We start from the raw sequence: 15310 nt of genomic DNA, 5'->3' as shown, positions 1-15310 counted from the left end.
AAAACAATTAAAACGAGAAAACTAAACTACTTTAGAAATGCTCAACAGCTATTAAAAATAAGAATTCGAATAATGTTATTCGATCAAGAATGATACATGAATGTATCGTCCAATTTGAGAAACTTTCAAATATATGACACAAGTACTGTATTCCTGGTTTTACCTTGACCTTTTTTTTTTTAAATAACATAGAAGGTGCAAACACAAATTTATTGAATACGGCATTTATATAGATCTCGAAATATGTGAACATTGTTATATACATGTATTGCAAAGTGATTGCACATGGCCATACATTACAGCATTTCTCCATATGTAGTGTGAGTTTACGCATGCTACGCATTATTTAGAAAAAGAATATTGCAGATACACTTTAATATAAAAAAAAAAAGATGCTTTGGTATGGTCGCCAATGAGACAACTGTCCACACGAGTCCAAAATGACACAGACATTAAAACTTATAGGTCACCGTACGGCCTTCGACAATGAGCAAAGACCATACCAAATAGTCAGCTATAAAAGGCCCCGATAACACAATGTAAAACAATTCAAACGAGAAAACTAACGGCCTTATTTATATAAAAAAATGAAAACTGGGACAAAGGATATTAACCTTTTAATGCATAAAATGCATTCATATGCACATACATATAAGAATATGTGGTATGAGTGCCAATGAGACCATCAAAGTCCCAATTTGTAAGAGTAAACCATTATAGGTCAAAGTACGGTCTGCATCACGGAGCTGTCAAGGGTCTCACACCGAACAGCAAGATATAAAGGGCTTTAACAATTGACTAGTGTAACACCATTCAAACGGGAAAACCTACTAGCGATATAAAAAGAGAGAAACGAGAAACATTGACGAACCTTATCAACAAACGACAACCACTGAACATCAGGTTAGGATAGTTGCAAACAAATGCAGCGGGTTTAAACGTTTTAATAGGTACCAACCCTCGTCCTTACCTTGAACAATAGTGTTACATCACAACATACCAAGACATACTATAAAATATTAATTGAAATGGCTTAACTCAATCAGAAGACATGAAAACAAACAAGTGAATATACACTGAACGAATAAATTTGATCTATGACACAATGTATATAAAATTATGTAAGCTCAAAGTAAGATATGTGCTATCATAGTTATTTAGCATCTCCTCTCCTCAATTATGTCACACAATAAAACAATGAACACAGCACCATTTGGCAGGATCAATTGCAATTACATTTAAAGCAAATAAGACTAAATCTGCAAACAACAATCTACGTGTTAAAAAAAAATGAAATGGGCATACAATTATGACAGGATTCATAGCCAAATGCAATGTTTCACTGTTTTATTGTTGTCTGTATAAAACATCATTTGTTTAGGGGCCAGCTGTAGGACGCCTCCGGGTGCGGGAGTTTCTCGCTGCATTGAAGACCCATTGGTGACCTTCTGCTGCTGTCTGTTCTATGGTCGGGTTGTTGTCTTTTTGACACATTCCCCATTTCCATTCTTAATTTTATCATGTGGTTAGGTTGCTGTTACCTTGATACATTTCCCAAATCTCATTTGAATTTATTCATATTAAAATTAAATCTTATATCTATATATATATGGCGAGGGAAGAACCAAACATTTGCGAAAGCAAATTTACAGATCTAACATTGTTGGGTTGATGTTTAGACGAGTTGTATATACATTATGTACACAGCCATGTATCACCATCATTGATGGCGATCCGATGGATACATCTGTTGTAGGGTTGTCACTGACTCAGACGTACTTATGAATATAATTATTTTCTGTGACTGTATCTTACATTAATTTGTAGGATCCTTTACTATAGATAATTTAGCTGATCTGTAACAATAACATCTTCATGCCTTATATATCATGTACTGTAGTACGCCGCTAGATTAAAACTGACGTGGAAAGGTAACACATGGCCAGCGAAAGCTCTTTTTTTGAGAGCCCAGGTGGTCGTGTGGTCTAGCGGGACGGCTGCAGTGCAGGCGATTTGGTGTCACGATATCACAGTAGCATGGGTTCGAATCCCGGCGAGGGAAGAACCAAAAATTTGCGAAAGCAAATTTACAGGTCTAACATTGTTGGGTTGATGTTTAGACGAGTTGTATATACATTATGTACACAGCCATGTATCACCATCAGTGATGGCGATCCGATGGATACATCTGTTGTAGGGTTGTCACTGACTCAGACGTACTTATAAATATAATTATTTTCTGTGACTGTATCTTACATTCATTAGTAGGATCCTTTACTATAGATAATTTAGCTAATCTGTAACAATAACATCTTCATGCCTTATATATCATGTACTGCAGTACGCCGCTAGATTAAAACTGACGTGGAAAGCTAACCCACGGCCAGCGAAAGCTCTTTTTTTGAGAGCCCAGGTGGTCGTGTGGTCTAGCGGGACGGCTGCAGTGCAGGCGATTTGGTGTCACGATATCACAGTAGCATGGGTTCGAATCCCGGCGAGGGAAGAACCAAAAATTTGCGAAAGCAAATTTACAGATCTAACATTGTTGGGTTGATGTTTAGACGAGTTGTATATACATTATGTACACAGCCATGTATCACCATCATTGATGGCGATCCGATGGATACATCTGTTGTAGGGTTGTCACTGACTCAGACGTACTTATAAATATAATTATTTTCTGTGACTGTATCTTACATTCATTTGTAGGATCCTTTACTATAGATAATTTAGCTGATCTGTAACAATAACATCTTCATGCCTTATATATCATGTACTGCAGTACGCCGCTAGATTAAAACTGACGTGGAAGGTAACACACGGCCAGCGAAAGCTCTTTTTTTGAGAGCCCAGGTGGTCGTGTGGTCTAGCGGGACGGCTGCAGTGCAGGCGATTTGGTGTCACGATATCACAGTAGCATGGGTTCGAATCCCGGCGAGGGAAGAACCAAAAATTTGCGAAAGCAAATTTACAGATCTAACATTGTTGGGTTGATGTTTAGACGAGTTGTATATATATATATATATATATATATATATATATTAGAAGTTACTTCATCTAATGAACAGAAGACCAATACTTGTTTTTATTTCTTATTTTTTTGGGAGGGGTAGGATTTCGAAGGTGAGTTTCCTGGCTTGGTAAGAACTTAAAATTAATAAATAATTCAATCTATCACCCCTCCCCTGAGATATCAAATGGTCGTCCACCTAACAATAACGAACTAAAAAAAATTAACATTTTCTAATTGAATGTTTACAGAGTCTTTTAGATTGTTTGCCAAAGAAGACTTTCTTTCTAAGACTGTAGTCTAGATACGCAAGAAATCACAAAGTTGTCTGTAGCAGATGTCTATAAGTTCTTTAGCTGCTGAAGTGATCCTAGGTCTGCGAGAACATTATCTAGCGTCTGCATTCTGTAATTCACCGACCAGGATTCGACCGTATTTCTCTATTCTTAATAAAAATATGTCTATTTTCCCTTGTTTTTATTATTAAAAATCCCATCTTTCTGAGGTATATTTGCACTATATTCTCTATTCCTAAAACCCCATACAGACCTCCATATAAAGACTTGTGTACCAGTGAAATCTAGCATTTCAACTTTGTTTTGCATCATTGGAAGAAAGTGTGAAATTACCTTTTATCATGCTTTGAGCCCAGTCAAGTCATAATCTTAGAAATGGATGTTCCAATATTCAAAATTAGTATGCAATATGATCTAGAACGAAATTGAATAAAAAATGAGATACAGTATATAAACTATCATTTGTAGAAATAAAATCGTTTAACATTGTACCAACCATTTAATCTAATTAAATGAGACGTGGAGTATGCGTCTCTAAGACACCACCAACCTAGCGACACAAATAATGGAACGACGTATAGAGCTAGGTCAACATAATGAAACGGGCGCCTTACAATTGCGCCATTTTTTTTAAAATCTTTCATTTGCGCCACAAGGTTATATTTCATTTGCACCAAAATATAAAAACTTTATTTGCGCCATTTCACAGGTAATGCAATGTAACATATAACGGAAAAGTGAAATATGCATTGCTGTATCGTGGATACGAATTATTTCTATGGTATTTCTACTGGATAATTGTTCTAATAATTATTAATACAAAACTGAGATTTAGAATTATAAAGTGTTCACATGGTTGAGGTGTAAAGATGGACGTCGATTGTCGTCGATACAAACAGAGGAAATAAGTTTGTATTTTTTTTTATGATCACACATAGGGTATATGTAGCTTATCATATGCGATCGAATTCAAACCTTAAGTTTATGCAATTAATATTTAATATGTCATTGGTTTTTTTTCTATTTCTTAACACTCTTGTGTTTAAAAGGAAAGTCATTGACAAACTGTACCAGAACAGTGAAAATATTTTTTGTATTTTTAATAAGCATGATAAGGATATTCTTTTTTCTACGTAAACAATCTAATTAAAATATTGATCTCTGATTACGTTATACTACATATGTAGTTAAAATATTGATCTCTGATTACGTTATACTACATTACGTTATACTACATATGTAGTATAACGTAATCAGAGATCAATATTTTAATTAGATTGCTACGTAAAATATTAAAATCTCATTTATCACAATCGAAACAAAAAGTTATTTCCGTTGACGGATGTAATATATGTACAATAATAGTCGCATTGTTGTAAATTTTCACATCAACTTAAATATCACATGTATAAGGATAAAATTTAGTGTCTATCCATATTTCATTCTTGACCTTTCGACAGAGGTGAGTTTTTTTTTATATATAAATGACGTAATTTGAAAATCTTTTCCTACGAAACACAATTTGGTCCGGTTTTCAACAACATGAGAACATAATTATTATCAATAATTCAAATAGGTACATGGGCATGCAGTTTTCTGGACAGTTAGTTGACCGAGATACATGGTGAGAATCAAAGCAATTGGGAAAAGGGGGTATATTAGAAAGGGTATATTTTCATATTTAGTTCACTTACAGACTTTGTGACCATCACCTTTACGTCTGAACGTGACTATATATATATATACATACACCCTGCAGCAGGTCTGACGTTAACATTCAGTATAAGGACATTCGATAAAGTTTCAAATGGGGTAACTCTAGTTGTGAATGAGAGTGCTATTAAAATTGAGAATGGAAACGGGAATTTTGTCAAAGAGGCCACAACCCAAACACAGAGCAGAAAACAAACCAAGGTCATTCATATGGGTCTTTAACATGTTCCACGCAGCGAAAAGATTCCACACCTGGAGGCGAGCTTCATCTCGCCCCTCGACAATAATGCATAAAGACGTTCCTGACTTGGGACATGCGCATATAATTGCAGCGGGTTTAAACTTGTTTTCTTGGATCTCAACCCTATTACTATATCACTAGCATATAGTTAAAGAGCACTGAACATGGCTTTTTCTCAAAGGTATTGTTCTTTCAGAACCTAGATTTTTAAAGAGCAGTGTCGTCTAGATACACGTTTATAGCATTTTTGAATATAATCGGCCATTTTAATTACTGGTTTGGTTTTGGAAGAGGAGGAAAACACAAATCGGAAAACTTGAGGTTTTCTGTTGTTTTTGTTTAAAGTAGTTTCAATAACTATATAGAACAAATGTTTGTTACAAATTTATTTTTTCTTCAGTTGGTAAATAATGAAATTCTGCTCAAACCTAGCATGTAACTTTCTATTTATTATAATAGACATTTTCGGAAAGTCGTCTATATTTAGAGAGCTATTATTTCGCCGAATATTAATAGAGGGACCGTTTCAAAATGTCAAAACGCTGTGAATTAATATGTTGCATTACAAAGTCGATTATGAGAATATATAATAGCTAAACTTGGTTTATGTTTGCCTCCTATTAAAATAAGCTTATATAATAAATATGAACTTAGTATCTTAAAAATGGTCTGGATGGTCCATTTTTGGGATTACAGAATAGAGAAACATGTACAAAAATACAGAATAAAGGGTAAAATAGTGAGAATAGAGAAAAATGGAACAAAAAAAGAGAAGAAAATAATGGGCAAAGTTATAAAAAATACTAGAGTTAAAATGAATAAAAAAAATGTATATTACAGTAACGAAGGATCCATATCGACGCCCTCCTAAAGTGACAGTACACTTTTTTTGTTGCTTTGATTATGCCTAAGTTTCCTTGTTGATTTATGTGTTTTTCAATTTTAATATTTTAATGTTTTTACTACATATCAGTCTACTAAAAGTTATTATTACGTGAGTTGATGGTTGAATACTGAGTTGATAAAACAGTCTCATAGCTACCTTAAAATTGTGTAAAATTATTTATCAATAGAAAAAAAGAAAAATTGTCTAAAATGTTAAAGAATAAAGAAATGAAGTGCCCCACTCCAATCAAGATCCTCATACATGTAGCTATCTAAACAAATCGTAAAATATCAAGGTAAAATAATTAATTTCATTCTTTATGGTTTTTGAAACTCAATCAGGTTTGCAGTTTGACTTGCAAAGGCGCTAACTTATAAGGGAGCTACCATTTAACTTCATGCTCGACGCTATCAATAAATTGTTATATTTTTTTTATTTTTTTAAATAACATTACAAGGTAAAGGGTAAATCTCAATTCAAAAATATTTTTATTTGTGCTTGACCACAATATTTCTATTGATATTTTTTTTTTAAGTTTAGTGGTGGTTGCCTGACGTTTGTATCCTAGTTGAGATTTGTCAAAACGAAACACAGTGTACCCTTTGTGAAATGACTTCTATACAATGACCATGCGTGACACATGCATTTCACATGTGTGTCACACGCATATGAAAGAGACGTTTCATGCCGTCACATGTGTGAAAAACGCATGTGATACGCATGATACACACATGTGATCATGTGTTTCATATACATGTGAATTGCATGCGAAAGGAAATACACCTGTGATACATGCGTTCAAGTTTAGGTACATGCGTGACACATGTGTGGCATTTTTGCCCTAGTATATACACCCATAATGAAAATGTTTTTAATGAACTTGACTACTTAATAACACCTGAGGAAATCGAAAAAGCAATAAAAAGTCTTAAGAATTCTAAATCGAGTGGATTCAGCATGATCTCGAATGAAATGATAAAATATAGCCAAACCGTTTGTATCCCTCTAATACAAAAACTCTTTAATTTAGTATTTTCAAGTAGTATTTACCCAAAATTATGGGGCCAAGGCTTTATCACCCCCTTCACAAGTCTGGATTTAATCATGATCTATCAAACTACAGGGGCATTACTATATATTGCAGATAACATAGGCAAGTTATTTAATTCAATTCTAAATAACAGGTTGACAAAATTTTTAAAAACTAGAAATATAATTAGAAGTGAGCAAATTGGTTTTACTAAAGGATGTCGCACAACAGACCATATGTATGTGTTAAATACCATCATTCAAAAATTTGTGAAAAATAATTCGAAGCCTCTGTATGCATGGTTTGTAGGTTTTAAGCGTGTATTTGATTCAGTTTCACATCTCCACCTTTTTTATAAGGTGTTGGAACAAAATTTTATGACATTATAAAATGTATGTATGAAAACACAGAAACTTGTGTAAAAATAGACCAACACAGGACAAACCTTTTTAAATCAAATATAGGAGTAAGACAAGGGGATAATCTCAGTCCCTGTCTCTTTAATATATATTTAAATGATTTGCCAACCTATTTTGACCAAACATGTGACCCAATCCCATGAAATACACATCCCTTAAATTTTTAATGTATGCTGATGATGTAGTTCTTTTATCATCATCAGAGCAAGGACTTCAAAATTGTGTTAACAAATTAAATAAATTTACAGTTGATTATAAATGACAGTTAACACAAAAAAGACCAAGGTTCTTGTATTTAACAAATCTGGAAGACTTAAAAATATTAAAATATCATTAGGAAACCAGACTTTAGAATGTGTACAGAACTACACATACTTAGGTATAAATTTTTCATCATCTGGGAGTTTCCAAATAGCAAAGAAAGAACTTTATAAGAAAGGAATGAAAGCATATTTCAAATTAAGGAAGACCTTTTCAGTGGAAAGCCCAAAACCTAGTACAATGTACTTTATTACACATCTATAACCATACAATCCGACCAATCTTGTTGTATGGATCTGAAATTTGGGGTTATATACCACATAAGAAACAAATACATTTGGATAACTTTATATCAAAAGAAACTGATTATCTTGTACTAGAAAAAATTCATACTAAGCTTTGTAAATTTTCACTTGGAGTTAATATAAAAACATCGAATATGGCATGTAGAGGAGAATTAGGTTCACTCCCTACACTGTATGATGTAATAATGAATATGGTAAAATATTGGATCCATCTTATGAAAGATATTGAACCTTCAAATATTATTCTAAGGGAAGCCATAAATCTATCTCATTCTATGGACAAACATAAACAGGAATCTTGGATATGAAGCATTAAACATATTTTTAAATTTCTAGACTTAGAATATCTATTTGTTAACCAGTCAAACTTTAAACAAAACCATATTCTAAAAACATCTTTAACTATTAAATTTAAAGAAAGCTGGTTAACTAGTTTAGAAAGCAATTCTGGGAAGTGTACTAATTTACAATCTGGCAATAAATTAAGAACTTACAGAAAATTTAAAAATATTTTTATGTTTGAACCATATTTAAAAATGAATTCAAAAAAAGACAGGCAAATAATCACAAGATTTATAACTAGCTGTCATGTTCTTGAAATCGAAAGAGGGAGGTATATTGGAATTAAAGCTGAAGACAGAAAGTGTAAGCTATGTAAGAACGCAGTTGAAGACGAACTACATTTTCTTTTAAAATGTCCTGTTCTAAAAGATACTCGATCTCAACATCTATCTAATTTAAATTCAAAATTCAAAAATTTTTCAAGATTATCTGATGAAATGAAATTTGTTTGGATTCTTTCATCTGAAGATTTGTTTGTTACTTCAAACTTATCTAATTTATTGCACTCCCTTTTTGAAGAACGAAAGAAAATTATAGAAAATATTGTTGTTTGAAAAAAAAAAATAGAAGAAAAATATATACAGATATATATATATAGGAAATAAAATTGATCAGGAGTTGTCTCCCATAGACATGAACTATAAAGATTTATGTAATTTCTCCAGGTCACAGTGGCACCCATAACAACTATGTTTTGTCAATTATAACTTGGTTTAATATATCAGGTTAATTAGTGTAAATTTGTATTCATGTGGTTTTTGTTTAAATGTACTTTAATCATTCTAATCATTTTCTGTGCTTTATTTTGTAATTCATTTGATTGTATCTAGCTCAAATTTTGGGCACCATGATTGGTTAATAAAATTATCTATCTATCTATCTACACCCAACATAGACGGTAGTAGTGTGTCCAGGGAGGGGATCCAGTGGTTAAAACTCCCCTTTTTGACGATCAATGCTTTTGAATTGGGCGACATGATAAAACCCTCATTTTAAAAAGGCTTGACCCGCCCCTGTGGTTGAAACAGATGACTAATGTTAAATATATATAATGATGCTCACATCTTCATCATTCGTTCTCTGGTGGATAGTTGTTTCATAGCCTATCACACCATATCTTCTTTTGTTAATGATGAACAAATTTAGGAACTAAGATACAACTTGCAAGCATAATGAAAATATAAGTTCGAAGAGTTTTATGACAAAACCAGGGATTTAATATAAGGGTCTGAACGGGCAACATTTCTTTATATTCTTTAAATCTTATCATTTTTCTAAAGTTTATCTTTTAAATTAAACTTAGTCTGTCAAATTCTCATGAAAGTGATTTGTTTTATTATATCTTTATGTAATTTGATGTTTCTTTTATTCTGTGCATTATTCAAATCATTTCAGATTTCAGTGATTCGGGTATTGAAAAACCTAATTCAAATCTATGATTTTCCTTTATGAAATTTTTATTTTTTTCCAGCAACTTTACAACAATGAACTAATAAATAACAACTATAGACCTGAAATTGTACAATACTAGATTTAACGTTGGCAATTATGACACAGACAACCGACAACTGTATTTTGGTTGCTGCTATTGACTTCGGAACATCATATTCCGGATATGCATTTTCGACCAGGAATGACTTTGAAAAAGATCCCTTACAGATACAGGTTAACCCTCCCTGGGCTGCTGGAACAAGACAGCTTCTGTCACTGAAAACACCTACATGTCTTCTCCTCGATGCTGACAAAAACTACGTTGCATTTGGGTATGACGCCGAGGACAAGTATTCAGAACTAGCCTTGTTAAAAGAGCATGAGAGTTACTACTATTTTCAAAGGTTCAAGATGAGTCTGTATCATACACAGGTACGATTTACTGTAATTATACCAATTAAACATTGGAGTAAATGTCAACATATCCAAAAAGCAAAATTTACAGAGTAAGTTGGCCAGTTTTGAGATAGGACATACCTTTTGCAAGGGGAAAAGGTTATAAGCTTGGCAAGGGAACAATATGATTATCATTATTCTTGATTGGTTGCAATTGTCTTTTTGCTCTATTGTCCGTCTTTTCCGTATAAAATCCCCGTTTTAAATGTGTGTCTCGGCCCGAGGAAATAGTTATTTGTAAAAGTTCATGACTTTTAGATAATAAATGGAAATTTAAAAACTTTCACCTGCATGCGCTTTCTTAATACTATATTTACAGTTTGGTATACTGCTTTTTAGAAAATTGTATCAAAATTGTAGAAAAGTTCATCGGATTTAACTAAAAATATGGACCATTTTATGTAAAGGGGGACTTGAATTATTTTTACAGATTACAAAATGCTAACTTTTAATCTTTTTCAGCTGGACCAGATCACTACTTAACTTTAAAATTCCTTTTTTTACAGTGTAGTTTTATCCCCTTCTTGCTCGTTGCTATTTGAGGAATAAAACATGAGGAAAAAATTGGAAAGGGTATACAAAAAATAGCAAGTAACACAGTGTCCACATTGGTATATTCCGGACCACGAAGTTTAATATGACGTTATGAATACAAACTGAGTTCACATGTTTAATTAATATGATGTAAACTATGATTCCGTGAATATAAAAATGTGATAGTGTGAGCGGAGTGTGGTGTACTATAAACCCATTTTTTTTGTGTATATATATATATATTGCAGTTTTGAACACACTCTGAAAAACAAACGTAACTAATTCAAGACGTATTACTTCAATTATACATAATTCGTATCATATTTCCATTTCAGAATTTGAATAAAGATCTGGTTGTTGAGGACATGACCGGAAAGCAGTTTTCAGCTTTTGATGTTTGCTGTTTATCAATTAAAGCTTTGAAAGATCATTTACTCGAATCCATAAGCAAACAGTTTATTAATATGAATATAGATGATATTCGTTGGGTGTTGACTGTACCAGCCATTTGGACGGACAGTGCTAAACAATTCATGCGCAGAAGTGCTGAGAAGGTAAACTTTCATTGGTCAACAGATATTTTGTCAAAATTGAGCTTTTAATGATGTTCGATACTCTGTTGTACATAAATAACGAAACCTGAAGTACATAAATAACGAAACTAGATTTGCAGAAAAAAATGAACCTGAATTCCGTATGTTTGTTTTTGAGATAAAAGACTTTGACAATTAGGCGAGAATGATTATCAATTGAGTATCTTTTTAAATTAATCTAACATTGACACGGTCTTTTTATAAACCTATGAAAAAATAACAATATAAATTAGATTTTCAAAGATGGCATTAAAATATATATATAATAATATAATATAATATTATATATATAGATATGGTTTTTTCCCTATTTTCAGGCAGGAATTCCATCCGATAAGCTACAGATATCTTTGGAACCCGAGGCAGCTTCTATATATTGCCAACACTTGCCCATAGAAAACTTGAAAGGAGCAGGGAAAAGATTGTCAGCAACAGTAGCTGGCACTAGATGTATAATTGCTGATTTAGGAGGTACATCTACAGGTTTTTGTTTCATTGGGTCGGTGGTCTTTTTTATTGAGTCGGTGTGGGGCGAGAGATGTTTTTCAATATTATTGACAAAAAAATACCGACCATTGTGGTAGTAATTTCAAACGAATTTAATAAAACGTGAGAATTAAATTTTCCTCCACTTATTTTTATTCATATTAGTTTAAATTCATTCTTTTTTTCGTTTACTTATTGAGAAAACAAATACTCTTTTTTTTTTAAACTGTTATAAATTTGAGAGTTTACTTAAAATGGAAGTTAAAAAAAAATACACCAAAGAAATGTCCATATTTTTTAGTGAAAAAGAAGCAGTTGAAATTTTTGGGGAAAATTTTTCTCTTAAAAAATATGAAAAAAGAAAAAAACATTGTAGACAAGATTCTGAAAAAAAAATATCATTGTTGAAGGCCATACGGTGACATATAGTTGTTAAAACTTCTACGTCGTGTGGTCTCTTGTTAACAGTTGTCTCAGTGGCAATCATACCTTGAGTTAAGTCTGCCAATTGATATTTTATCGTATGTTTTTCTTTGTTGTGATGTTATGCTATTGTTTCAGAAAAAGGGAGAAGGTTTGGATCCATTAAAACGTTTAATCCCGCTGCAAATGTTTGCACCTGTCCTAAGTCAGGAATCTGATGTACAGTAGTTGTCGTTTGTTTATGTAATATATACGTGTTTCTCGTTTCTCGTTTTGTTTATATAGATTAGACCGTTGGTTTTCCCGTTTGAATGGTTTTACACTAGTAATTTTGGGGCCCTTTATAGCTTGTTGTTCGGTTTGAGCCAAGGCTCCGTGTTGAAGGCCGTACTTTAACCTATAATGGTTTACTTTTTAAATTGTTATTTGTATGGAGAGTTGTCTCATTGGCACTCACACCACATCTTTCTATATCTATCTACTGAAATTTAAAAATGATCCATGTAAACTTGTCGCTCCTTTAAATAAACTTATTTTAAAAGGTTACCTATTCAACACTGTAATTAGATCATTGAATATTGTTTTTATTGGTATAAATATTGATTTTGTTATCAGTAAATTAAAAGCTAAAAAAATATTACTAGTATGTTATATGCATATACATATTCATGGATCTACAATCTGTCGATACCTGTAACTTGGCATTGCACAAGGTCATGTTTTTCTCTGGCTGTTTATGATGTCTTTACACTAAATCCATGTGATGTTGGATGTGTACGGATTGATAGTTTAGTCTTAGTTGCATGATTTTTTGTTAGTTGTTAGTGGCTTTGAACTAGCTGTCAGATAGCTACGAGTACTCTCAGATCTGTTCATTGTGTCTTTTTGTGTCGGGATGTATAAGTACCGGACCACGTCCACTTGTATTTTTGTCCATCTGATGTTGTACTGTTATACCTCTGTCCCAGGTTAGAGGGAGAGTTGGGATCCCGCTTACATGTTTAACCCCGCCACATTATTTATGTATGTGCCTGTCCCAAGTCAGAAGCCTGTAATTCAGTGGTTGCCGTTTGTTTATGTGTTACATATTTTTTTTTTTTTTTTCATTTTCTTTACATAAATAAGGCCGTTAGTTTTCTCGTTTGAATTGTTTTCCATTGTCTTATCGAGGCCTTTTATAGCTGACTATGCGGTATGGGCTTCGCTCATTGTTGACGGCCGTACGATGACCTATAGTTGTTAATGTCTGTGTCATTTTGGTGTTTTGTGGATAGTTGTCTCATTGGCAATCATACCACATCTTCTTTTTTATATACCACATCTTCTTGTTTTTTTATCATGATTAGGATTTTAATTTATTTTGTTTATTTGCTATGTTCTCACATAAGGTGGGGTTGAATGTGTCTAATTGTAAGGTAATCATCGCATTTTAGCAAAATTACAAGTATAATAATAAAAAAAAAAATCCTGTGTCCACGATTCGTATACAATATTCCGACAGCACACCGTGTTCTACTTTTAAATCAACCAATTAAATGCGTGCCTTTAATTTTTTCAAGGGGTATATCATAACGACAACTCCTAAGGATCCCGAAAGTTCGTCAAATAGAAGATAGAATGGTAAGCTGTCGGATTATTTAAAGCGAAGCATTGGCACATGATCTTTATTTTAATCGGACTGGTATAATTACATTTTAGGTGGGACACTAGACATAACAGTCCATGAAAAAATGAACGATGGGCGTCTTAAAGAAATATGCCGTGCTTCTGGTAATAACTGTGGCGGAACGTGCGTCGACGTCCAGTTCTTTAAAATGATGGAGAATATCCTAGGACCAGAAACTTTCAAGGCATTCAAACAAGACAATCTTGATTCGTACATTGATCTATCTAGAGAATTCGAAATTAAAAAAAGAAATTTCCAGCCAGATAACACTGGCTATGTTACTTTGCTAATACCTTTGACAGTTCTCGATTTGGTGTGCAATAAACATTTGAATTCAAATTTTAAGAAGGCGTTGGAAGACTCGGAATACGGATCAGTAACGACACTTTTAAATGACAAACTCCGTATTGAGGTTGAAACTTTCCGGGCTCTTTTTGAACCAACAATTATTGGAATTGTAGGACTTATTGCTGAAATAATGAAAAGATCAAATGCTGACAGTGATACCCAAATACTGCTTGTTGGGGGCTTTTCGGGTTGCAATTTGGTTCAAAGGGCTATCAAGGCTACATTTCCCGCCCACAATATAATCGTGCCGTATGATAGTGACGTGTCGGTTCTGAAAGGTGCGGTAATATTTGGTCACCAACCGAACATCATATCTGAGAGAATTTCTAAATATACGTATGGATTCAGCAAAAGAAAAATCTTCGACCAACAAAAGCATGATAGCAGCCATTTAGAAATAGTTGACGGAAAAGAAAGATGCAGTCGTGTATTTGAACCTATTATTAAACGAGATGAAATAGTACCAGTTGGCAAAAAAATCACATCTACGGCAAAATGCAAACCAGATGACGACGGATTATTTACGCTATGTATTTATCAGACAGAGAGCGAAAATCCTATTTACACCGACGAAGATGGGTGTTCCTTACTAGGAACAATACACGCACAACTGCCGAGTCCATCTCCTTCAGATAAAATTAAAGTTGAATTGATTTTCGGAGGAACTGAAATAAGTGTTAAAATAAGAGACACTGCTTCGCGTAAAAAATGCGAGGAAACAATTCAAATGATATAGCTTATGTATATTTATGACTTTGATTTTTAATGAAATCCTTTTTTTTAAATTGTCGATTTGCTTGTATTTTTATCTTGCATAATATATTTATTTCTAAGAAAAACATATAGTTGCTTCAATATAAAATTTTGCGA

General features: G+C 33.0%; 1 protein-coding gene across 4 annotated transcripts; it reads left to right on the top strand.

Moving 5' to 3' along the window:
* Positions 1–4638: 4638 nt before the first annotated feature.
* Positions 4639–15285, top strand: LOC143053805 (heat shock 70 kDa protein 12B-like). 4 transcript variants are annotated; one of them, XM_076226587.1, is made up of 5 exons: positions 4639–4768; positions 10035–10366; positions 11260–11478; positions 11835–11988; positions 14125–15285. In XM_076226587.1, the coding sequence occupies exons 2-5, from the start codon at positions 10052–10054 to the stop codon at positions 15174–15176; spliced, it is 1740 nt and encodes a 579-aa protein (XP_076082702.1). In that variant the 5' UTR covers positions 4639–4768; positions 10035–10051; the 3' UTR covers positions 15177–15285. The 4 variants fall into 4 exon arrangements, with proteins under 4 accessions (XP_076082702.1, XP_076082701.1, XP_076082703.1 ...); XM_076226586.1 differs by having other exon boundaries at positions 4681–4768; positions 9975–10366; XM_076226588.1 differs by lacking the exon at positions 4639–4768 and adding an exon at positions 5359–5441 and having other exon boundaries at positions 9975–10366.
* The last annotated feature ends 25 nt before the right edge of the window (positions 15286–15310 follow it).

Source organism: Mytilus galloprovincialis, chromosome 12, assembly GCF_965363235.1.
Source record: "Mytilus galloprovincialis chromosome 12, xbMytGall1.hap1.1, whole genome shotgun sequence".
Taxonomy (NCBI): Eukaryota; Metazoa; Mollusca; class Bivalvia; order Mytilida; family Mytilidae; genus Mytilus; species Mytilus galloprovincialis.
The sequence above is the reverse complement of the archived record's forward strand: the minus strand, read 5'-3'. Positions and strand labels throughout refer to the sequence as shown.